The sequence below is a fragment of the Sinohyriopsis cumingii genome, chromosome 9 (assembly GCF_028554795.1).
Source record: "Sinohyriopsis cumingii isolate HCF-2022 chromosome 9, ASM2855479v2, whole genome shotgun sequence".
Classification (NCBI taxonomy): domain Eukaryota; kingdom Metazoa; phylum Mollusca; class Bivalvia; order Unionida; family Unionidae; genus Sinohyriopsis; species Sinohyriopsis cumingii.
The window spans coordinates 54,457,990-54,485,533 of NC_142969.1; the positions used below are offsets into that span (position 1 = coordinate 54,457,990).

The following is a 27,544-nucleotide window of genomic DNA, read 5'->3' on the forward strand; positions in this document are numbered from 1 at the left end:
ACGCGTACGTACTCGAGAAAACCATGCCTTTCTGTGACGGTGTCTCCTCCTCCTAGCACTTCTCCGTTCATGACGATGGATGCCAATCCTGATTTAACACCTGCATTTCCTAATTTCCTTTTAAAAGGCGGCAGCGACGACGTCTTCATCTTCAGTCACTACTACTGCAGCTAACAATGTGATCCAACCAAGACAGAACTGTTGTTTTACAAAGTTGACTGGATTCATCACATCAATGACTGTCCCGATCAAGTCCATTGAAAACACGTCACTTTCGAGTGCTACCCATAACAAAGTTGATACGATGTGCCGACAGTCAGTGGAGAAACGATTCACTTTAGCATGCTCCTGTAACCAAATATGTCACCAATCAGAAGTACACACTACAGTGTTCGTCGTCTCCAGACTCAACTTTTTTCCAAAAAAGAGAAAAGAAAGCGATTCCCTCCTCGCTTGCCTAAAACTTGGGATGCTTTGTCGGTACTGACTTAATACAATCCTCCGATTCGAAAACAAATCAAAGAGCACACAAAGAAGTCATCGATACTGGGTTTGTATGTAGCTTGCTTGTTTTGAAAGGAACTGTACCCTTACCCATGATGCAGAAACAACACTTAGGAAAACATCGGAACGTTCCTCGTCAAATGGTGAAAAAGAAATTACCATCAATCAAAAGAAAACAAATATCGATTCAACTAGGAGAATTTCGACCCATGCCGACCGTTGTTAAATGTGGATGCTCTTTCGTTATGAACGACTGTTGTACCTCTGTAGGAGTCATGAGATAAGGGGAAGAAAAGAAGATAAAGGACACCCGTTTCTGAAATGACATCATACTTATACCTTTGAATCTGATGGAGGGAAGAAAGCACACTTTAGTTCCATACAAACGATAGAGTTCCATCGTTAGTACGAACAATGAATACCTCATTTACCTCTGGATCCTATTCTCACCGAGATGTCACAGTTACAACAAGAAATATAATTTCAATATTTGATGGCTGATGACCGCTGTTATGTATATTTGATTTAATTATATCTTATTTAATATATATTTATTTCAATTTAATTGTTTGTCAGTTTTACATTTTTATTTCTTTTATATTTCATTACATGATAATGTAATGTAAATTTATTCACTAGAGATGATACTTTTTTTCAGAAACTAGTTTGACTTTGACTGTTAGTTTATAAACACCAGGTCTTGATCTATATCCTGACCTTGTTTCAAAATTGTAGCAACCATCGTAAACAAGTTCTATTTTATTTTAAAATGATTCTTTTTCGTCCGGGTCACACTGGGTGTACGTGACCTATAACATGTACTTGCTTTATATAAGCTTCCCGAAGATCACGTGACCCCTTGTTTACGTTTAGAATACGATTTAACCCATGTTTTAGAGAATTAATCTCAGTAGAAGCTGGGCTGTTAAACTGTTGGTTGTATGTTGTGCTATTTGGAGTTATTTCAAATTACTTGGTTTGGAGTTACTTCAAATTACTTGAATTAAACATTATTAATTCTGTTATTTTTCAGAAAAATACATGTGCTCATATAATATCGTGGAACAAGGACGTTTTTTTATTTATAAATATTTATTCAGCTATCAGAAACCCGATTGATAATTCTTGTTTCTACAAGGAACTGTAGACATCAACACTACAGATTGCAGCATGCGTTATCGTCTTCCATCTTGGATTCCTCGTCGGGATTCGAACGTGAAATCAGTAGAACATTTTGCTATTAGGACTAATAAAATTCTATTCTCGGATTATTTTTTGATTATTTTGGATTTGATTCTATAAAACCGTAAGTTCATATTTTTCATTTTTACAGAATTTTTCCAGGGAATTACATTATTGTATATTTTTCAAAGCGTGTTGTTTTCACTCTTTCTTGTGTTACTGTTTATTCGAGCCTAAACACGTGACATAAAAACCGCACTGTCAATATTAAACCTGTTCAATAAATTAAAAGTTAAAAACATTTTTTTATTATTTACTATTGTCGTAATACCTAAAGTCAAATGGCATAAACATACCTGTATCTTCTTTGCATGTCTGCCTGTTTGTCTGTATGTCTGTCTGTATGTCTGTATATATGTATGTATGTATACATGCATGCCTGTCTGTCTGTCTGTCTGTCTGTATGTATGCATGCATATCTTATCTTCATCACTGCTTCGTCTTATGCTATGCTAAGAGAAGGTGGTTTAGCTACAATTATCTATGTGTGTGTGTGTGTGTATATATATATATATATATATATATATATATATATATATATATAAACTGTGTGATCTGCTACATTCTTTTAAGTTTTGTTTAGAAAGATCCTTGTGTAAAATTTCCAAGGTAACAGCTGTTTAAACGATAATTAATGTTTGATGTTTCTTATAGTCCAAGCAAGGACTTCCATGAATTATAAATTCTATAGATCTAAAATATTTTGTACGGAACAATCCTACTCAATGAGTTTTGTGTATTCAGCAAATCATGAATATAATTACAGAAATGTTTGCCCCATATTTGAACCATTTCAGGCCGAGTTAAAATTCATTTTAGGTTTTTCGTTGTAGGGAAATCATTCTGTTTCTATTAACGAAATGCAGATATAATCACAAAATAATGCAAATGTATGAAATGGTGTTCAAGGCTTTGATATGTCAAAGTGTCAAATGTGTGTCAAAGTTACGCATTTTTGTGTGGGAAATCTAGAAGACGTCATAAAAATGAATACATTGTGTAAAATAAATTATCAGATTAAGCGTAGTTATTCTGTGATTTTAATTGTTTTTACAGAGGCATCTTTCCTGTTAATTTGTATGTGGTCATTGAATGAGTCTTTCTCTGCACATACCACGCTTTTTTTTATTACAAGAATTCATTCCTTGTATCACAGCCATTCAATTCTATAAACGTTGTGATCATTGAATGCGCACATTTCTCTTGAAATATCAGACATTCTTAGACTGAAATTCTCGATCTTATCAACTTCTGTGCCTTCGACGAGCGGACATAGTTTTCCACCTAACTTCAAGCATTAGTCGTTTAGGGAGTCGTTCAAAAGACAACTATTTTCTGTGTTTAAATCAATCATGGACAAGTTGTCTCCCCTGATCAATTTCAGTTAAATAACTACAGTTAACATTATTTGCAAGAATTTCAAGTGATACAGTCGTTTCCTGCCTAAGATTGCCCACGATCGTATAGTACGATTGTATAGTACACAGATAAAAAGAATCCTTTCAGTAATATCACCCCATCCATACCGTCATTAAGGAGTTATTATCTGTGTAGGACTCAAGTCACGAGGACAGAAAATTGGTTTCATTTTTCTCTGCTTATCATGACTGCAAACATGTATCAAATTCGACCGTACAAAAAAACAACAACACCCAAATGTCAGACCCGAAGTCAAAGTTCACATCTCCACCACCGTCAATTTAGATGATTGCTGATTATTCGATTATTGCTGTATATTTTCTCTTAATTTTGCGTCTTGATTAAATGGGCATATTATGCCTAAAAAGGTCTGAGTCTGTTATACTTTTGATCCATTTAATCGCATAAGGTATATTTAAACCAAATATATAAGGATTTAATATATAGAAAGAAAAAGAAAATATGAATAATAAACTCAAGTTAATTATTCACATTGATGAACCAAAATACGATTTAAATATGTTTTCCGATGTTATTATCGTTAAAACTTAAAAAGAACTTCGTGTAAATGGAGTAGCAAACAACGCAAAGGGCGATCACTCCCATGATTGGATTTCCAATATTTCCAACGTATTTTGTGCAGCAGCAGGGAGGCTGTACAGACCGAAACTTTTTGCACAACAAACCCCTCCGGGAAACTATTCCTCGATAGAGGGCTTATTTCGACAAATAAACCCTTCTATTCAGAATACAGGACAAAAAAAAATGTCCCCCGAAAACTCGAAGAGTTTCCAGGGACAAACTCGTTGAGTTTGCACTGACAACTTGGGTTACTTCAATAAATCTGAAACAGTTTCCGTGGCGGGGTCGTTATTGAAAAATCCATGGGTCGGGTCCAGCCCCCCTGCTGCTCTGGTAAATGAGTTTCCAAGGAAAAACATTTTTATGTTAGCGGAATTAAATCATTGACAAATAAATAATGGCAAATATTGGAGAAGCACATACGACTAGATTAGCTCGAGAACGTCTCGAAGCAATTCAGAAATTTCTTCCTGTCCGTGATAGTGTCAGACAAAAATTACAACTAAGACAGCAAGCACGGGAAGGCTTTGCAGAGACTACGGAGGAATTATTTAAACCCGTGACCAAAGCTACTGAAAAATCCGCAGCTGTTACCAAAGAGGCTTTAATAGAGCAAAGGAAAATTTTACAGGATATTTCAGCTGGACTTAAACCCCCGCCTCCACCCGATGAAGTTGTTGTGTCAGTACCTGCTGGTAAGCGAGTAACAGGGAGAATTACTGACCCCGCCAAAAGATTTACGCCGGATTATATTGAACTTCTTAAAAATGTACCAGAAGAGAAATTACCTGAGACAATACTGTTAGGATTGATTAGAAGAGATGTGTCTTTAAACCCAGAACACGGTTCTATGACAGATGATAATTTTATCAAATATTCGTATCGTATACGTGAAAATAAAAAACAAATCAGCAGGGACGATACAAAATACGATAGACTTGTAGATGCTATACGTAAACTTGAAATTCCACCATCGCAACCTCAAGAAGAAAAATCACCGTTGCAACACACAGAACGACAACAATATCCTTCACGGCGAAGAGCAATAGATCCTGACCTAACTCCGTTAGGTGAATACGAGGCTGCATCTGAAGGAAGTCCACGGGGCCAAAAATCCAAACAAACTAGGTCGCCGATAATTGACTTAACAACATCTTCTGAAAGTTTGCCGCAAGACATTTTATCCCCAAGAATTGTACCATCAACAACAGGGAGGGGTTTAGGATCCGGTTTTATTGCCTGCCCTAATAATATCATCGATGATGTATCACGGTTGGAAGTTCTCATCGGAGGAAGACGTGCCGGAAACAATTCTCCGGAAATTATAAATGAAGCCGCAGATATCTGTCAGAGACTATTTCAGCGTGGCATCATGGATATCGGCATCTATCGTGGACTCATTGATGAACTCGCAGACGGTTACCACAGCGACTAGCAAATTTAGTTAGAGAAACAATAATTAAATAAAATGATACTACACGATTCTTTTCGCAGACCAAGAAGTGTCAGAATAGTAAACTCACGATTACCAGTATACGAGGTTGTTTACGGAGATGGAGTCGGTGATGTTGTTAGGGATTTAGTCACAAGAATCGCTCCGAAAGCTGGACCGTTAGCAAAACAATTCGCGATGAAAGCCGCTGATGTTGTCAAGGATAAAGCCATTGGCACTGTTGGTAGTCTTGCCGGGAAAGCATTTCAATCAATCAAGGATCGACTAGCACAGCTGATACGAAAAAAAACCCAGTCGAGAGGTTGGTGCCAGTAAAACTACCATCCACTGAAGCTATGCCGGCAAATGTTAGTAGCGTAGTAAATAAGGCCGTAAATCAGAAATTAGCTGAGATCGCAACAGCAGGAATTACCTCCAAAGCGTTGCAAGATAGTGTAACTGCTAATTTGATAGCTGGTAGTGGTTTCCGGTGACGATAACATTTTAATTAGATCATCACAAATAATAATAATGTTTGCACGAAAATCCAATGACGCGTTTGATATGTCCAAACCAGTACTTAAAGATGATTCTGTACGTGATTTTCAATATTATTCTTATGAAGCACGTGATCCTAACCAACGCGGAAGAATTGAACTACAGGTCCAGGATACAAGTAGATACTTCTTGCCCGCTGAGGCCTTCATCGAAGTTGAAGGTAGGCTTTTAAAGAATGATAACACTAACTACGGAATCGGCGACCGAGTTGGATTTGTTAACAACGGCATCATGGCGTTATTTAAATCCGCTATTTACATGATAGATGGAAAAGAAATTGAAACAATTCATGATAACGTCGACGTTGCCACAACAATTCTCGGGTTGGCGAGATACTCGGATGATTACACCAGATCAGCCGGACCATCAATGATGTTTGCAAAGGATATAACCGACAGCCCCGAGAACAGGAATGTAACAATGAATAATGCCGGTGACGCAGTTGCATCGATGAACGAAAATTTTAATTTGGGTTTTGCAACACGTAGATCGATGTTAAGTGGAGATGAAGAGTTCTCAGGTGTGATTCCATTGTCTCACATCTTTGGATTCTGCAGAGATGTCCACAAGGTCATATTCGGTGCCAAACACACAGTTGTACTTGTGCGAAAACCTGATGATAATGACGCTATCTGGCGAGATGCTGCTGTTGCCCCTGGTCAGGTAATACTAACTAAACTGTGGTTGTGGATGCCAGTGTTGTCTCCGTCAATCACCGAAGAACAACGACTGTTGTCTTTCATGGACACGGGCGGTAAATCACTGCTATCCTGGAAAACAACAACCACAGACGTTATTCAGGGTGATAATGGTGGGTTGTTTACATGGCATATATCATCGCAACAAGGAGTATCAGCACCACGACATATTTTCATTGCATTTCAATACCGTGCTAGAACAGATAGCCAGGAAAGAAATCCAATGGTATTTGATACACTTGGAGTTTCTGAAGTTTCGTTGAGAATAAATGGGCATCAGGAGCCATCTGAGGATATATTAATAGATTTCGAACATCATCGTGTCGCACGCGCGTATCATCGTCTGATGTCATTTATGGGGCGCGACCTTAATGTAGACACTGGCCTGCAAATATCACAGCGAGACTTTATGAGTTTATATCCGATTTATTACTTTTCGCTGGAACATCTTGATCTGGTTAAACAATCTGTTGTCGACCTACATTTCCGAGCTCGTGTAGGTGTTCCTGCTGGTGGTTACAGAGCGATTGCTGTCATACTCTCCGATAAAGCAATGCTGCTTGAAGGTGTTGGCGGACGAATGAGGGTCATCGACGCTCCAATCGAGAATATGTAACGCAATTAAAATCAAACTTAGGATATAATGTCATACAGTCATGTTAATGTCACCTTGACTTCCGGTCAAACGAAGAAATTGCAATCAAAGAACGCAAGCACGTGCGGGACATCAATAACACTAAAACGAGATCAGATTACTGGTGGTCCAAACAAATTGTCGTTGACTAATACTCAGCTTAAACATTTTAATAAGGCACTAACAGCAAAAACCGGTGTCCGACTTGATTTCTCTGCTGCAGCTATCAAGGACATGACTAAAACCGGTGGAATATTTCCTCTTCTCGCAGCAATACCGGCGTTGATTGCCGCGGCAGCACCAGCCGTAGCAAAAGCCGCAGCACTCGGTGCAGTTGGAACTGCAGCTGGAATGGCACTAAAAAAGGCAACGGGAAAAGGATACAAGAAAAAAAAGGGACGCGGTCTAAGACTACCAGGAACTCCACCATCATGGTATCCAAAAAAATTCTAACGCCGTTGAGCAATTTTGATTTACTCGATGCTGTTAAAAAATTGCGTGTAAAACATTTCAGAGGCGTATTTATGCGAGATCAATTACCGCAACGACCGAATAATCCAGAAACTGGCATTATCAATCTCGACAACAAAGATGGTCCGGGAACTCACTGGGTTGCTTACGCGATCGATCCACGTGGAATTATCTATTTTGATTCGTACGGTTTAGCACCGCCAGTTGAGTTTCTCAAGTATGTCAGCAGATTTTCTAATGTTCCAGTGTGGCAGTCGACGTTACCAACACAAACATTAATTGATCCGCCCATTTGTGGGAGGGAGGTTTTAAATGTTCTTGATGCAATCTCAAGAAATCCAGCAACTCCTCCTCATAAAGTAGTGTATGAATATACCGCATCGAGAAATGCTAGCATTTGAAAAACAGCAATAAGAATAATGGTGGATATTTACGGAAGACCTTTCACACGAGGAGGTAAACCAAGCACAGATGCTGATCTCTCAAAATATGCGACCAAAGATGAAGTCGATAATCTTTTGAATATAGCTGGAGTTGACCCAGATGAAGTTGCTATTTTCCAAGACAGGCAAGGAAAACTAAGAACGAGCAACATTAAGTGGAATGATATAATTCGCAGAGTTCTTGGAGCTACCAAGGATAACTTCGTTGCATTTAGTGATGGCGGCCGGATCAAGGACTCGAATATATCAATCGCAAGCATCAAAGACAGTATTGATAAAGGTGTTGATAAATGTGTGAAAAAAGCCGGTGACACGATGACAGGCGAACTCAGCATGAGCGGCAACAAAATAACCGCGTTAGCGAATCCCGAATCCGACCAGGATGCGTCAAACAAACAATACGTGGACATCGTCAACGGTAAACTAAATACGCTGCGTGCAGAGCATGATGTTCACGTGGGCGCGTTTACAAGATTTCGAAGAAACTTCGTAAAAACTGATGAGGTCGTGGATAAGTTCTTTGGGACTCCTCCAGTCGTCGATGTAAAACTCGCTGATGTAAAGACCGACATTAACACGATCAAACAAACACAGCAGGATATCGTATCGGGTATTCCTGATATCGTTAACAAAACCAGTTTGATTAAAGTTCCCACTGGAGTTACTCCGGGGCATATCACCAACATCGTATTCACGGTATCATCGGGATTCGCAACATGGTCACGACAAAATAACACTATCAAATATACAGCAACAGCCACCGGTGTTTACAGGTTGTCTGTGTTTTCAGCCGCTAAATTTGAAATCTTCACAACATATCCTTGGAGACATTCCACCGATAAGTATTCCGGGGTTTGCACTGTAATACTAAACAGCGGAACCGAGGAAACATTTATGCTTGAAGCCGAGGACGATAGTTTAACAGCAACATCTTACTGGTTTTGTTTGGAATTCGTCGCTGCAACGCCTCAATTGGTTACCGCGTAATTGAATAATGTCAACGACGCCAGATGCTCAACAATATCGATACAATCAAGTCCGTGAGTGGCAATCTGAGTTAAAAACTGTCATCGAAGTAACTAGTCAAAAAGTAAAAAAATACAAGCGCCGCATAACAGTGCTGGATATTATGGTTTATTCAGTGTCTGCCGTTGTTGCATCTGCCGGAGCAATACTATCAGCGGTCACTCCGGTAACTGCAGCAGTCGCCGCCACGATCTGTGTTTCCGCGGCCACAACAACAGCTGGAGTTTTCGGCATCATAGCAAAAAAAATATCATCATGTGCTAACACAAAATTACACGATTACACGACAAAATTAAATACAGCCACGACCGCATATCAGAAATTATCATCGCTGATATCATCATCGTTAGACGTGCAAAGTAGCGACGCTACGATATCAGATTCTGAATTCAAACTAATGTCAGATGCGTACAATGACTATTTGAAAACTAAACAAATAAATAATGTCAATAGAACTGCTTCAACAAATAGTCACAAACACAACACCGGTAAGGACCACAATGATCTCAGTGTCCTCGACGACACCAGAATTCGGTATTAATTTTCGAACTCCAATTCCAGTGAGTGAAATCGCGTTAGCAAAGCTCAGTGTGTATCACAGCTGGCCCAATGTTAGGTCGGCATCATTTGGTGGTCTGCAGCCAAATAATTCATTCGTGTTCGGGAAAAGCAAAGCCGACTCCGGCGAACAGGGTGAACTTGACTGGAATACAATTACACTTCCCACTGGGAGTTATCAGATCGAAGAAATCAATAATGAGATACAACGCCAAATAAAACGAATCACCGGCAAGGAAGCCAAAATATCTATAACAGCTCATGAACCAACGCTGTCTGCGGTCATTGAAATCTCAACGCCAGGATACGCCGTGGATATTTATAACAGCTCAATCCGAACATTATTAGGATGGCCAAAGGCCCCCGAGGTTAAACCTCGTCCACCAAAACCTGAAAAATCGGATTTTATGACCTATAAAGAAGCACTACACGACCTCGAGTACAATTATTATTTACTCCTTGCAGATCAATTACTAGCAAGAAAAAGTACTTTAATGCCCGATACTTGGAGTATAGAAGCTCCACGTGTTAAGGGGGGGGGGCAGGAGCTCCGTGTTTACCGTCTAGATGATATAGAATCTGAATTATTTATTCCGATCAATCTAGTACATAAACAACAGCTACAACTCCTGCGAGTATATTTCCAAGATTATATTTCTGATTTAACAAGTCCGCGTGATAATATTATCACAACCATAGAAAAACTAAACAAACTCGCATCGGCCATGGAAACTATAAATCTAAGAATAATTCAGGCTTTACTGGATCTTAAAGACTATATCGATGATAATTATAGACAGATAGCCAGAGCAGATTTTGCAATTAAATATGGTATTCAAGTGAATGATATTTCAGATTTTAAATTTCCTGGATATAACGTGCCCGAGCTGAGAAAATCAGTCTCTGATCTCATCGATCAATCTTTCGAAGATATTCTTGCCGCGTACGAACGAATAAAACCACAACCTGTTATTCTCAAGCACGACAACAGTACAGCATCCGATGGCAGACACATCTCACCCGGGATCGTAAATATCACAGATGTTATTGCGGTCAATCTTGTATGTGACGTCATCGATGGCAGTTACAGCGCATCAGATACTACGACGGCACAACAGGGGTTTATCCTGTATACGTTCACACCAAGAGACCCCCCTGGTTTTCTGATTGTGCAAGAACCAATCAATCCGGTCTATCTACGGTGTCATAACCCGTGGTTGTCAACGATAAATTTCAAACTCACCGACCAGAGGGGGAATTTGTTGGACCTGCGTGACGAGACTGTTAGTATAAACTTACTGGTGAAGTCCTAAGTCAAGGGATCCATAATATTTATAATAGTTTTTTTTTCTGCACTGATCCATTTTCGTCATTTTATCGTGCAAATACCCTATCAAAACCAGCATAAGTTATCGTTGAAAGTGCTAGCACGCATTTAAAAAAAAACGGTTGTGTATAATGTATCAACCCGAGTACATTCATGCACGAGTTCATATTCATGATAAGCAAATTCTTTACGAGGCAATAAAAACCGCATTTCAAATACAGACATTCCCAGAACAGTATTTCCCCGTTAAAATAGTTATTGACGTGTATGGTGACGAAGACTTCTTGTTAACTCCGTCACAATTAACAGAGCTACAGCAAAATCATATGATCATAGTTTGGTGTCAACGAGAACAGATTATGAACTATTCTCATTCCTGTATTGATGTTGAAACGCTTAAGCAAATCCTGAAAATCTGAAAGCGCCCTTCACTTGAGAAACTCTTTGAGTTTCCAAGGGCAAAAAAAATAATACACTTTTTTTTTACCCGTGGAAATGTGCCTTACACTCCAAGCGGGGGGGGGGGGGGGCTAGTGTTCTCAGGTTCTACTTTCACTTTGTGCTGTGAGTCACACGCTATGCGGTTTATACTTCCTTGTCGGCCTCGTAGTCAGAAACACTAGTATTTTTGTCAGAAATGCAAGGCATTTCCGTGTCTAGATTCTTTATATAACCTTTTAACCGTCTCACCCTGGTGCTAATTAATTTTCGAGTCTCATACTCTTGTGACAATCCAAGACGAATCTTCTCAACTGCACGGCACAGTGGAATAAATTCAGATACCTGATTTTCAGTTATCCCGGCAAGTGATCTGTAAACACGATCTTGCAAACCCTTAATGAACCTATAACGAGCAGGGAGATTGTTCTTCCCCAAGCGTGATAGCTCATTCAAGGATTCAAAATCTGACATAATTGTTTCAGTGTCTAGTAAAATATTAAAACCTCGCTGTTGTAATTCTTTAATTTCAACAAGTATGGTATTTATATTTTCGTGATTCATATTATTATATATTTTTATATTTTTAATAGAAACACTTTGCATGAGAAACGCTAGCTTTCCAAAACAAAACGAGACAGTCGGAAACATTTATCCCCTGCAAGGGCCTAGATCGTCAAATAACGTTCTAGAACCCCACGAGGACTGCTTCCGACATGACAATACAACATGTAACACGAAACACTTTATCCCCTGCAAGAGCCTCTAGATCGTCAAATAACGTTCTATAGGCTCAAGAAGACGTGTTTAGTGAATTGACAAGGACAAACATATAACACGTAACTTATCCTAAGGACGGACCCCTCTGACTGCCAAGTGACTCAGAGGCACATTTATTTACAAGACGAGACAGCCCTGGCTTCTAGGATCGAGTTCTCTAGCAGGCCCGGCAAACATTTATTTGACAACACAAACAACCTTTACCTCTGATTCGAGTATCACAGCAAGCAAAGGTACAATGAACATGTAATCTTATCCTAAGAGACGGTACAGAACAGACAACCTTTACCTCTGATTCGAGTATCACAGCAAGCAAAGGTACAATGAACATGTAATCTTATCCTAAGAGACGGTACAGAACAGACAACCTTTAACCTCTGATTCGAGTATGACAGCAAGTAAAGGCACAATGAACATGTAATCTTATCCTAACTTATCCTAAGACCTTATCCTATGACGACACAAACATACACAGGTGGGTCATTTTCTACGGTCAGCAGCAGAGCAAAACCATCCATTGAATCGACCATTGGATGGTGCACAAAAGACACCCGCCATTGGCGGATTAAATTTATGGTTTTGCTTGCGCGTGCTGACTTTCGATCGACCCAAAGGTCTTAGGGAGCGATTTCGTATATAACCCAACTGTTACTTGCGAGTTGGAAATTCGCTCTAGCAGTGGGCGGGACTTGTTTAAAATATTTTAATTGTATGTTTTCTTAAGCGCGGTCATATAACAAGCACAGAAGAGCAAAACAGTCGGATATATTCAGTAAAACGAGGATATTGTTTGTAAAAAAATATATATTCTACGGTAAATAAATGATTACATGTTATGAACTCGATAAAATATTTTATCAGGTTTGACTCTGTCAGGGGAAGTAAATCCTCTGACCCAACGACAACTCTGCAAAGCGTTGCACATTCCCGGAGGAGTTATCGTCGCTTGTGTCAGGGATAAAAAGGTACATAACTAAATGTGATCTTCTGTTTAAGCTTTTTTGAAAATGCTGTTTTGTAGATCCCATCTGCGACATGCTGTACAGAAGGTGGACAAATATCGAAATACCTACCGGCTGCGGCTATTGACTGGAATACAATTTCTTCACCTGTAATTGCGTTTATAGATTTAATAGCTCTTCTTGCAACTGTTTTACGACACCCTGTGTTACCCAGTAAGCAGTTCTTGCTCTGAGTGACCACACGAAGATTGTTTATAGAGTTATCAAGTATGTTACCGTTAATGTGATCAATGACAAAACCTTTAGGGATCACTCCAAAGAAACATTCGTAAATAACACGATGACATAAATACCTCTTTCCGGCGGCAGTAAATCTTGAATAACCACCATTATCAACTGTACCAACTTGTTTCCTCAGCCTGCAGTTTCTCACTATGCCATCTCGGTTTGCCTCATAATTTGGAATAGTTGGATGTCGGACGAATTCTTGATTCATTATACTATAAGCAAATCATTGTCTAATTCATAATTTGTCTGAAAACTTATTTATGTAATCACGCTCGCATTTGAGAGCGTTATCACAGTCTGGATTTTTTTTATCATAATACCGTTTTAGTTCTCGATAGCGTTTTCCACCACACGCTGAACATAATTGCGTTTTTCCTCGTACTCCAATGCCGCATCTGATACACGGTATCGGTCCTAGACTCCCACCGCGGACCTGTTGAGCATGTTGTCCACAGTATTCGCCTCTGCAGGGTTTGCTACACGGCGCTGATGAATTTAGTTTGATCCACTTGCATTGGTTCATCATATAATATATTTGTCTATTTAAATATTTGTCTTAATTATAATAATGGGTTTTGAAAGACTATCCAGAATAAAACCCATATCAGGTTCTAGATTCGATCTTGACCGGTTAACCGCTGATCCACGACGAAGAGAGTTAGCAGAGGTAATTGGTGTTATCAAGAATGCCAAAGAAGAGTTTCGTCGTGATGGTGCCGCACACACGTGGTCTTCGTATAAAATTATCCTCGGAAACGCGAGCGTTTCTCGGGAAATGCAAAGCATTTCTCGTGACCGTATCATTGATGCTACCATGAACGATACAATCGCGCGTAACATAATTGGGTATCTCGACGATAGAAGATATTTCGTACAGATAAAATTTATTGTTGGAGTCGGCGAGGGAACGTGGATTATCAGAGACAAACTAGACCCTGTTCTTGATGCCAGAAGGGGCGGAAAAACCGTTCTGTTAAGTAAAGACTCAAAACCGGGAGTACTTGTTGGGATTGATATACCATATTATGCCAGAGCGTATCCTGTGACCGCAGTCATTTATGGAATTTATCCGATGAAGAAACCACGCGTTGATAAACTCAAACCGATGAAGGTGTCGGTGTTGAATTGTGTAGCTGAGCGAGTAATGGAACATTTTAAAAATGCAATGCGAGGCAACGGCCTAACACCGCTAAGACAAACTAAAATAACAGCGTGGGCGACACGAGTAGCGGATAAAGGAGCGTCAATAAATGATGTTGCTGAGCTAGAGCGAATACTAAAATTTCCTATAACGGTTTCATCGTTAACCGGTGAGGTATTGTATGAGTGTAAATACAATTCCCGTGGAACACCAATAACTATTATCGATCATAACAGTCACGCCTGGACTGACTCGGTTAGGATATTTCCGCAAGACCGTGTTGTGAAGTATTATCCGGAATTGCAAAGCAATTCTGGGAGCATGTTTGATTTTATTTATCAGATAAGTAAAACCGATCCAGTGTCTGTGTGGTTATTCAGAAGTAGCGAAGATGGAGAATATGATCAGTTTGTGAGACCCAACGGGGAAATATACAGAACAATGGCGTTACAGCAGGAAATGAAAAAACTCGCAGAAAAATATCATGCTGGCAACACTGATACGTTACTGACACACTGTTTTACTGTCCCGGGTGTTGTCGCGCATGTAGCCCGGGAACGAAATTCATGGAGACCAACTCCGAAAAGTTTTCTTGCTGATATCCAGCAGAGCTGTGTCGAATACGGACACGGCGGTTTGTGGAATACTCAGTATGATCACCGCGGTATGATATCCGTGGACATGACGGCGTGTTATCCAGGAAGTTTCCTTGGGCGTGGAGAATGCAGCGAATATTTTAAACGGTTTGGCCACGCTGGCAATACCATGACAAGAGTAGCTGTCAACGGTGTTTTACCCGATTTTGACTTGACCGGATTTGCTTGTGTGTCGTCGTTTAAATTCGCTAAGGATTTACATCCTGTGTGTTATGTTTGGTTTGGCAGACATTTCGTTGAGAAGCGATGGGCACCGATAGTGTTATTGCGATACATGCTTGACAGTCGAATACTGTTGTCGCTGACGGTCAGCGAAGCGATTATATGTTATTGTCGTCAAACCGAAGTTTGGTTGCCAACTCCAACGCCGGTTACGTTAGAAGAAGTCATCGAAGATTGGTCACGAGAATATCCAGAAACTTCTATCGACGCTATCATCAAGAAAGCTCCTGAAGTACTTAAAAGCAAACTCAGAAATGATGAAAGCACAGCAAAAGATCTAGGACGAAGAATAATAGGGAAATTCACTCAAGGTGGAGCGTATGATCATAAACAACATCACAGTCGATTAATCATGGACAAGACTGAATTGGATCTTATTGTCGCTGATGCAGCCACGAACAACATGTTCTGTAACCGCAAAGATGTGTTTCTGTCAAACGGGGAAAAACTAGGGACTGTTTTTAGTTATATTGACGGAGAATCATCTCAGTACACACATTTGAGATCTTCGATGCTGGCTTATGTATCCATAAATTTGTTGTCGATGATCAATAGATTCCCCGTTGCCGCAGTGAGAGTTGCAACGGATTCATTTTATATCGATAAAAAACACTCAGCGCTGTTGGATAATGTTATATCGGATGATCCATCGTGGGGCTCGTGGAGAATAAAGAATGAAATGTTACACGGATATTGTAAATCGGCTGATGTTGAAATCGAGGATGAGTATCGCAGCGCAGAAATATCTTCGATGGTTTCGTCGGGGGCAACTTCGTTGTTGCCGCCGGTGCACGATCCTGTTACAAGACACAAAACAGTTTATCTGAACGGTCCTGGTGGTTCTGGTAAAACAACTCGAGCGATTGAATTATTTAGAAACTCTGACATGATTGTGCTAACACCCACACACAGACTTGCCAGGGAGATGAGACAACGGGATGTTAACGCGTGCACGTATCACAGTTTTTTCAAATACAGCGGCGGCACGTGGACACCTGAACGAATGGGAACGAAATATATTCCCGAGAAAATCATCTGGGATGAGATAGACACTGTGCCGTTGGATACATTAAAACAGTTTCTGGATTGGCTGCTAAAGAAAAATACCGCAGTGGTGATGTGCGGCGATCATGGTCAACCACCCCCATTTACAGGTGAATCTCCACACGAGTGGCTGAAAACTTTTGTAGATTATTATGAGGAAATAACTAACGATGTTAGAGCACTCGATGAAACGCTGAAAGAGTTTAAGGCACTGATCAGGCTACAAACCAATAAAGTCCAGTGTGAGATAATGCGTGAAATAATTCCAGAGACTTCGCTGAGCGACTTTTGGGAAACGTGGAAACCAGGTGATTTAATTGTGGCAAGTAGAAAGATAGTCAGGGACACACTTCAGCAGCGGTTATTTCAGTTACATCAGAAGAAATTTCCCATGTTGCCAGTGCCGTTGTGTTATAGACCAGCTGATACGCGATTGCAGAATATTGATGTTGATATTCCAGGGCGCCTGACTGCGTCGGGTCCGGAGAAACAGAATTTAGTATTAAATGATATTGTCACAGTTGATGTTGATGCTGTTGAACAGGCACTGAAAATGAGCAAATCCCCGTGGACGCTAGGATACGCTATGACCATCCACAGTTCGCAGGGACTAACTATTTCAGATACAACAGTTTGGATTGTTGATGATCGCATCGAGTGGTCAAATTTAGTTTATTTAGCCGTGTCAAGAGTAAGAAGGATAGGTCAGTTACGAAGAATTGTATTAGATGATGTTGTCAACGACAGCTCAATCGCTGATGACACAATAAGAAAGAAATTAGCCGGTTACAAACAGAGCGACAAAAAAAATGGTAGAGAGTTTGATCCCAAACAAAGTTTGGATGTTGAATTTGTAATACAATTACAACAACAGCAGAATAATCACTGTGCGAGTTGTAATTGTTTATTGCTGTGGCAGTATTCGAAAAACGACCCAAGGCAATTCACCGTAGATAGAATAGATAACAGTCGCGGTCATACACGTGAAAATGTGATGTTGACCTGTCTTGAGTGTAATCGACGCAGAGGTGTTGCTGCAGTTATTTAAATGATTGAATCACTTCAGTGCGGATCACTTTAGTGATCGGGGTGGTAATTGTGTATCCTCGGGAATCACCTGAAGTTGCTCGCGTTTAAATCCGCGTTGAGGAGCAGTCGAATCTAATCTGTAGATTGCGTTTCTCCCAGTTGATCTGGTTATGCTGGATATCTTATGTGTAGTAACACTCCATGTGGGATCGGTTGCTCTTTTTTTTCCTCCTTCTAGTTCGCCTGGTTCGTATAAATACCTAACGGTGACATTACCCAGCAGTGGGGACGCTAGCGTCCCTGGCTGCGTTGAAACATTTTGTTGCTGTTGTCCGCGTTCACTGACGCGGGGTATATATTTTTTTGTGATTGCATTTACAGGTCTCATGTTTGTTGTTCTGGTAATTTCATTATTCAGTGCGGCTATCACGTTTGGCAGTCTTGCAACCCATTCACGAGATCTCGTATCGTAAATGAATTCCCTCGCGTACTGGTATCCGAATAATCTCTCAGCGAGTGTTCTATTAAATCGCTCAACAATTGCCTGATCCCGATGAATTTCAGTATGTCCTCGTCGTATGGTAACGTTATGCTGCTTTGTCAGTGATGACACCGCGCCCTGAAATTCCTTGCCAGGATCAACTTGTAATAATCGTGGCCAGTTTAGAGGTCCTCGTTGATAAATTCGTTTAAACGCAGAGGCGACTTCGGACGCTGTTTTAGTCGCTAACGGTTCTGCTTCTTTGTATCTACTGGCAACATCAACTACTGTTAGCGCGTATTTGTATATTTTTCTACGGACAGTATCATGAGGCAGGAATAGTATGTCAGCCTGATGAACTTCATTGGGCACACTAACATCAAAATGTGCAAAGTTGATTTGTCGAGGTGGTGGTAAGTAGATTTGCCATATTGCTTGTTTTGATAGCCAATTTTTGGCAACCTCGCGTGTTACTGATGCCGCGTTGGCGAGTTTATTAATTGCTGAGTTACCTCTCCAGTATCCGATTGGGGAATAATAAATCGCTTGCATTTTTATTTAATTATCCAGCGCCTAATACTAATTTAGATTTCATCGCTGATCTTACTAACCAATTAGCGAGTGACTCCTTAAATGATTTATTTTTTATGGCGCTTAGTGCATGAATTAATTTCACATCCGCGATATGCCTGTCTTGTAGATCTTTACTTCGATAAGCAACATCATGTATGTGACACGCTGCGTCGATAGCGTTTATCGGATACTCTCCCGGTTTTGGTTTAGATTGTTCATCAAGTCTGATATCTAGTCGGGTCCCTGGACCGCAGTAATTGTATCCTGGGAGATGTTTTTCTCCGGGATACTTTGCCCAGGGAGTTCCGGGGAGCTTTCCAAGTTTGGCTGCAATGTCACCTCCGCTAAATTCTCGCTTTTTTTTTGAAATCTAAATTTTTTTGTGCCACATCGCGTACACGTACCAGAAAGTGCTTGTCTGTTATTTTTTGTTGTAATGGTTGTTAGATCATTCGTAGGGGTTCGTGCCTTACACTTCACACAATATAGATCCATAATTATTATTCTTTATATACAAATGGAAATTACAGATTTTTCTGCGACAAAAAAGAAAGAGCCAGTTAAGCATAATTCAGTGCTACCAAACTCTATCCGCGCGATTATAATTGGGCCATCCGGTTCAGGTAAAACACAGCTGTTGCTGAACTTGATAATGAAGTGGATGAAATGGGATAAACTGTATTTGATAGCTCCATCTGTAGATGATCAACGATGCTATAACGTTATAAAAGATTTTAATGAGAGTGCAAGCGCGCTGAGTAAAGACGGTGAGGATGTTGTTGAATTTATCACTGATATCGAAGAAGCCCCCAGCGTCGAGGATCTTGATGAATCAATTAACAACCTAGTAGTGTATGATGATGTTATGTTGGACAAGCAAAAAAATCCCGCAAGAATATTTTCCCGGGGACGTCACAAAAACACTGATGTGATTTATGTTACTCAGCGTTATACACAAATTCCTAAAGTAATCAGGGATAATTGTAATCTTCTTGCGATATTCAATGGAGTTGATACACATACACTGAGAAATATTCATCAAACCTGGTGTGGTGGCGATATGGATTTAAATAAATTTAAAAATTTCTTCAGTCATGCTCAAAGAAAACCTCACGGATTTGTGACAATAAATTTACACGATCCCAGAACAAGATACCGTATTGGACTTGATACACTATTTGCAACATAAAAATGTTTTTCCTTGGAAACTCATTTACCAGAGCAGCAGGGGGGCTGGACCCGACCCATGGATTTTTCAATAACGACCCCGCCACGGAAACTGTTTCAGATTTATTGAAGTAACCCAAGTTGTCAGTGCAAACTCAACGAGTTTGTCCCTGGAAACTCTTCGAGTTTTCGGGGGACATTTTTTTTTGTCCTGTATTCTGAATAGAAGGGTTTATTTGTCGAAATAAGCCCTCTATCGAGGAATAGTTTCCCGGAGGGGTTTGTTGTGCAAAAAGTTTCGGTCTGTACAGCCTCCCTGCTGCTTGTGCTTAAAGCTTTAAAGAGTGAAATGTACTCATTATTTCCGACTGAGAGATTTCCTAGGTAAGGCATAGTTATCTTTGGCTGGGAGACCACAGGGTTCTCAACCTGAGATCTAGGGGTTGATGCCTGTTCGGGTTCTTTATCATCTCTTGCGGTATATTTCTTTATTATAACACTTTCGTATGGATCGCAAGAAGGGCCATCATACAACGATAGCGGTATACTCTGTGCCTTATTCCATGGGACAATAATATGGGAATCATTGAAAGGGACTACTAGCTTCCGAACATCAATCTTGTCTTCCCACATTAACACCTTTCTCTTCCGCAGGTCGTATATCACCCACTTCCAGTAGATATGGGTCCCAGCTCTGGCAGAAATGTAGATTTCCCACTGGTTTCCAGTTGTGTTGATCGCCAGAAGGGGTCGGTTCTCGTCCCAGTTTCCAAGGGTCATATGAGACCCAATGGCTGCAATAGAAGCCCTTTCAGGATCAGAAATATGGTAGGTTGTCTCTAATTTTACCACACTACCTTTGGTGTTGTAGATCATCTGAGACAGCGAACATTGATGTAGTGTTTATTTTACTGTGGGAAAATAGAACTTGACATTAAACATACATGCATCAGAGAGAGAGAGAGAGAGAGAGAGAGAGGGATCATTCAAGATCAGGTTTAAGGTCATCAAAAAATGCTGGATACTTGGTAATAAGGTGTATAATCACCACGATGATAGTAAAACGTATTCCACTCCGGTTAAAAAAAAAACAATGAAATTTTATGAAAAACCATTATGATATGAAAAGAGCAGAGACAGCGCAGTGATAACATGATTGTCTTGCACAGCTGAGGTTCCTGGTTCTATACCTAAAACTGGCAATAGAACCCAGAATTTATAATTTTAAAAGATGGTTATTTCCGATTCAGTGTTTACTTTTGGATTCCCCATTTCCCCCAACCTAACTACACTATCAATACCGTTTAGAATATTGCGAACTTTTTAATACGATTTAAGTAAAATAAATAAATAAATAAATAAATAAAAATTTCCATTTTATATTTTCTAAAGTTTGTATGGCAGCAGATGTCAATATTATATGTGAGGCAAGTGAGGACTTTCTGCCAAATCTTGATATGCCATACAACTTCCCATATGGAACCTTAAAGAAAACTAGCAGAGATTGGAAAAATATTCCCCAAAAGACAAACGAAAGAATAAAAGAGGTACTCTTAAAAGAGGACTCTATAAGTTGTCAAGAAAGACGTGTAAATGAGCAGACTACATTAAGTTAATTGATAAACCGTGTACTGGGATGTAAATAACAAAAGACGTTGGTCGAAAAGTAGCTAAGATTAACGAAGTAGAGCTTGAGCAAAATTTCTAGAAAGTGATATTTGGCTTTTAGAAGGCTGCCTTTTGCAGAATTGCTCTCACCTTTTCTATCCAGACTAATTTTTCCACTTCTAGAATAGCAATGGTGAAACACTTCGCAGTTTTTATACCACTGGAAGAGTGATGCTAAGCCAGCTGAGGTAATTTAGTAGCGTGACGTTGTCACCGTCGCTCTGCAGTGACGTCAAAAGAACAATACAATCGAAATATCGTCGTCTTTCGACGCAAGTCGAATAACTTCGAAGGATACTCGCCAAACTGCTTACGTATTAAACAAGAATTAAACTGGAACATTAAAAAACTATTTCACACACGTGAAATTGCGTGAAACAGAGTCATTATTCTGTTTTCCATCCATGTTATCAATCTAAAGTACAATTGAAAATTTGTATCATTTTTCAAGCCCATTATTGATGAAATTTTAAATTATATGTTAAGAATTAGCCAGCAGAGAACTGTGTATAATTTATATATCACCTGTCTCGCCAGTACATAATCCAAAACCTCAGCATAAGCCACTTCAAAAAGCAAGTCATTATCGCCACTTAATTATACGTACATAATGACGTATACCTAAACTAAAATGTGTTCTGTTTCGTTTCCGCGTACAAAATTAGCGGGAGTGGTTTATTTCCTACGATATTTCAGAATACTGGGTTCGGTTCACCCAATGCTGCACAGGCAAGGAGCTTGCAATGAGAAAACTGATTAAGCTTAAAGCCCCAATCCGCCATTAATAATACGTTTCACCATTCTTCCAGTCTAACTAAAGTTTGGCAGGAAGGAAATGATTTGTTAAAAGAAAGCTATCTGACGTAAAGCCGTTCTTTGAAATAATAATAATAATAATAATGAGGACTTTGTATAGCGCCTAATCTTTAGAAGCTCTAAGCACTTTACAACATTAGACAACACCTATAAGATAAGAAACATAATACTATTATTACAAAAACAAACAACATGAAATTAGAAAAACATTAAAAAATAAAAACATGCTGCGAATCTTTCAGGTAGGAAACATTATTAGGTCTTTAAGTTTGTTCTTGCAGTCGAAACAAGTGAGTTTTGAGAGCCTTCTTGAATGTGATCACTGTGTCTTTGTGTCTAAGTTCAGTGGTCAATTCATTCCACGTTGCTGGGCCCTGGTATGCAAAAGAACGCTGTCCATATGACTTTGTTTTCATAGTGGGAATAATGAGTATACGATTGTCAGAAGAGGAGCGTAAGTATCTTGCTGGTGTATACACATGGGTGAGGTTAGATAGGTATGTTGGACTAGAGTCCGACAGTGAAATGTAGCACAGAGAACAATAGTCCAGTCTTGAAAGTACAAATGAACACACAAGTGTTTTAGTGGCATCAACTGAAAGATATTTGCGAATTGAGCTGATGCGTCTCAGCTCAAGATATGCAGCCTTGCATATGTTCATGACATGTTGGTGCAATGTAAGAGTACTGTCCAGAGTAACACCTAGGTTTCGTACTGATTGTATGAATTTAATGTTGGCGTTGCTGATATTTATTGTTTGAGGTAAAGGATGTGAATGAGAAAGTCTTCGTGTTATGATCAGAATGGCCTCAGTTTTATCATCATTCATCTGCAGCTTGTTACAAGTCATCCATGATTTCACATCAGAAATGCACCTCTCTATACCTTGGATGGTAGCATCAGCTTCAGTTGGGTGGCTAGATTTGTATATTTGGGTGTCATCAGCGTACAATTGGTGAGACACTGGATGATGATCTATGACACTTGAGAGCGACTGAGTGTACAGAATGAAGAGAACAGGTCCAAGAACAGACCCCTGTGGAACACCACAACATAGATCAACTATGCTGGAGTGTATTCCATTTGCAGATACAATTTGTGTCCTGTTGACCAAGTAGGACTTGAACCACAGTAAGGCTGTATCATGAATGCCAAATACATGCTGGAGACGGTGAAGTAATATATCATGGTCTATTGTGTCAAATGCTGCAGACAAATCAAGGAGGGTGAGGACTGTAATCTTTCCGCTATCCAACGCAGAGAGAATGTCATTAACTACTTTTAGAAGAGTAGTTTCAGTATTGTGGCAAGGGCGATATGCAGATTGTACATTGCTAAAAAGACTATTTGAATTTAGATGAGATACAAGCTGAGATAGAACAACCTTTTCTAAGATTTTTGAAATGAATGGGAGATTAGAAACTGGGCGGTAGTTCTTTAAATCGCTATGGTCTAGTGTTGGCTTCTTCAGCAGAGACTTTACAATGGCAGTTTTGAAAAATGATGGGAATTCCCCAGATGAGAGAGAGGTATTAATAACATCAGTTAGTGAAGGCAATACTGGATCAAAGCACTCAAGCAGCAGTGATGTTGGAATTGGATCAAGTTCACATGACTTTGGTACACTCTTCATCACGATTGTACGTATGAAATCCATAGAGACCGGTTCCAATGCTGCTAATGGTTGCCGCTCAAATTCTGTATCCCAACTGTATGGTGACGACGAGTCAATTGAAATTGTGGTGTCAAGCTTATCTCTAATGGTTTGTACTTTGTCACGGAAGAAATTTGCAAACATGTCCGGAAGGTCGACTGGAGAGAAGGTAGTTGGAAGTGGTGTTGATTTGTTCCTTGACATTAGCTTATTAGTAATCTCGAAGAGCTCTTTGCAGCTGGAACTGTCCATGATCTTAGTAGTGTAGTGGGCTGATTTCGCTGCATGGACTATATTTGTGACATTCTTCTTAGCGACTTCATAGATTTGCTTATGAATAGTGAGTCTGGTGGAAAGCCAGAGCCTCTCAGCTTTACGGCGGTCTCTTTTAGCAGTGCGAAGCTGGTCCATAACACTGCTATACCATGGAGAACACGTTTGAATTGATACTCTGCACTTGGTAGCTGGGGCATGTTTGTCAAGTAATGAACGCAGACAGTTATCGAGTTGTTCTGCTGTAGGAGGTAAGCAAGTTGTTAGGTTAGCTTGGATGTCGTGCATTAGTTTGGTTCTATTTATCATACGGAGGTTTCTCTTAGTAGCAGATAAAGGTGGAGGGTTAGGGACTGATACGTCAAGATGGCATATAATGCAGAGGTGATCTGATGCAAGGTCATGGGATACCAGGGAGGACCGTAGAATGTTATCATCAGGTCTATGAAGAATCCAGTCTAAAATGTGACCCTGTTTATGGGTGGGTTGGTTAACTGACTGTTTAGGTTGAAAACATTAATAGAATCTATGAGTTTTGATGTATTTGAGTTTCCGGGACAGTCAAAGTGAAAGTTGAAATGTCCAAGAATAATCAGATTGCCACCTATCGAATTTCCATAGTCCAGGAGATTCGGAAACTGTTCCAAAAAGAGAGAGTCCGCCAGCTTGTTTCTTCTACTAGGAGGAGGGCGGTATAGGCAGAAAAAATGGACTGACCTTTGCTCCAGTGTGAGTGTGGTTTGGACTAGTTCAAACGATGTGTGGTCGAAATTGAGTGTTGTGGTATAGTTGTTTTATCATGGAGTTCTTTGTGATGACAGCAATTCCACCTCCACGAGAATTACAGGGAAACGACTTGATGGAGTAGCCAGTGGGTGTTAGATCCGCACACTTAGGCTCATCGCCTGATGTTTTTAGCCATGTTTCTGTCACGAAAAATGTGTCAACATTTTGGTCGTTGATAAAATTAACTATTTCTGTGCGCTTTTCCGGCGGTCCTACTGACTGGGCATTGAATAAGGCAATGCGCAGAGGTATTTCTTGGATAGTTGACACAAAGGTTGACGAATTAATTGGGATTTGAATTAGGTTATCTAAATTAACGGTCGAAATTGTTTTAAATGGTTGTGCCGAAATAAGGGAGATAACTGGAATTCTTCTTCCTGTTCTACGCCGGCCAGCTTTGAAACAACGTTTCTTTTTTCGCTTCTGTTTACATTTAGGTATTGATGAATGTAGTCCCAGTTCGTTTAGTCTAGAGCACAATGTAGTGTGGAGAGCCAAGGAGTGAACATTTAAAGCAATTAATGAGGGTCCATCGTAGCATAAACGGGTTGACTGGCGAGTATCACGTGATGGCGGTTTGTTCAAAAACAGTGGAGCAAGACAGCTGAGAAAAAGTCTAATTATTCTCATTTCCAAAACAAGGAGATGAAACACATACGAATTTAACAGCCAATACATAATGAACACAATAACGAAGATGAAAACAGGCAACAAGCACAAATATCATGAAAACGGCACTAAAAAACGGAACAGCTGCTTCAAGCCGGTTAAGCGATAGCGGCCATCTTGTTTCCAATATGTTAGGTTTAAACGACATTCTGATATCCCGTTTAGAATTAAGAAGTGTCATCCATTAATTCAATCGTTGTGTGCCAGCTTTCGAGTGAAATCGTTTCGCCCAACGATGTCGGCGATCAACATCGGATTAACTCGTACACATGTGAAAAATGATTTAGTTTCTCAGTTGGTTCGAGGAATTACAGGGTTCATAATATGATGCAACGTCGATATTATCTAGTTTTAATGGAACCCGACGATATTAAGGACAAATATCTTTCAAGATTCGACATTATTCAGATGATTTGGCATATACGACTTTTTGCGGTGTGTCCTTTTATTCACGAAAGCTGTGAAACCGGAAATACTTCGTGATCGTCAACTGGACGCCACGAGTTATATGTTCCGTTGTTAAATAATTATGCAGTATCAATATATGAGTGAATCAAATATTTACGTATATATCCTACTTGTGGATGAAACATATTCGTATTTTTGTACAAATGATATAATTTATCACCCTTTGTGACAGAATCATACCATTTTTCATAGTTGTGCAAATCCTATTCTTTGATACTCTAGGTCGATGACACATCGTTTATTTGTATACTAAAATTCTAAGCGTTGATCACCCATTTTGAGAGAACCGTGTATCAATCATCATATTCGTTTAGAAGTTCTTTACGTTTATTCCTGTTTGATTGCTTGTTTAAGTTTTATGTTCTGATTAGTTCCAGCTTGGAACGATATTATTTGCTTATAACAGTCATTTAACTCCATGCGCATCATTCTGTTAACTACATTATTTGACATTATGCGCAAGAGTTTTGGTGTCAGATTCATTCATATTTCATTGGTTTTCAAGAAAATTATATTTCGTCATCGGTCAAGTGTGGATGAGTATAAATATAGGATTTGGTAAACAAATTATTCCTTCATGTTTTAAGATCAATCTGGGAAATCATTTACAGTTGTGCTTATATATAATCTGAAAATATTTATTTAAATCGTTTATTGGAATTTCTAAGTGCTCGTTGACTTGATTAACACATTATTTTTATTTTTGTGAATTCATTCAAAGATATTCACGGATTGGATTTTTGAGGTACATCAGGACATTAAAGAATATTAATGGATCAGGACAGTCAAGACTTTGTTATATCATCACACTCAAGACCATTGGAATTAATTCGGAATATCTTTTTTTGACTTGTGATATGACATTTAGGATTATTTGGGATTTAATTCACAAGACAGCAAGTCTTTCTTATATTTTCACGTTGTGACTCAGAGAAATAAAATAATTTGTTGATTTTACTAAACTAGCTCGTTTCACTTCTTTCTGTTACTGTTACATAGTTTCAGACCTAGAGTTGCAACAATATACCATCAAATCTTCGTCGCCTTTCCAAGTATGTATTGCCTTTGAAATATTAGTGTAATCACTATTTTATTTAGAGGTTCTCTCATCACTAATGCCTTTTTTGTACTAAGACTGTGCTTTTATTCTCCTTTCGTTTGGATAGAACCATCATAATCTGTGTAAACCATTGCAGGACTATTGCATTTTCATCACCGTTAGCCTCTGTAACACAGTAGACTGGTTCTTTTGTATTTGGATGATCAGACTAAGTCGATATGACAAAAGTACGTCAACAGAAGCAAATTATTGACTACAGCTTCGCGAAATTAGACTGGACACATATTTATTGTCAGATAACTCTTTATGATGCAAAGCAATATATTAATCTAAAGAAAATTTCCTTTGTTTCTTCTCATCAGTTTTGGCTGATTTTGTACATTGTCACCTTTAACCTGAAGTATCCAAAACATATCATGATGTAATACGTACTATCATTTAAACAATTTTGAAACTTGGCCCCTTCTCTGGCAC

The 27,544-nt window shown here is 39.4% G+C and overlaps 1 protein-coding gene and 1 long non-coding RNA gene across 2 annotated transcripts in view; both read right to left on the bottom strand.

The window, feature by feature from the left end:
* Positions 1-27,544, bottom strand: part of LOC149791839 (uncharacterized) — a 91,842-nt gene that overhangs the window by 39,471 nt on the left and 24,827 nt on the right. The window lies entirely within an intron of this gene.
* Positions 121-21,513, bottom strand: LOC149791840 (uncharacterized). Its single transcript, XM_089971306.1, has 3 exons — positions 21,434-21,513; positions 19,985-20,469; positions 121-348 (listed from the first exon to the last, which is right to left on the bottom strand). The coding sequence occupies exons 2-3, from the start codon at positions 20,453-20,455 to the stop codon at positions 121-123; spliced, it is 699 nt and encodes a 232-aa protein (XP_089827432.1). The 5' UTR covers positions 20,456-20,469; positions 21,434-21,513.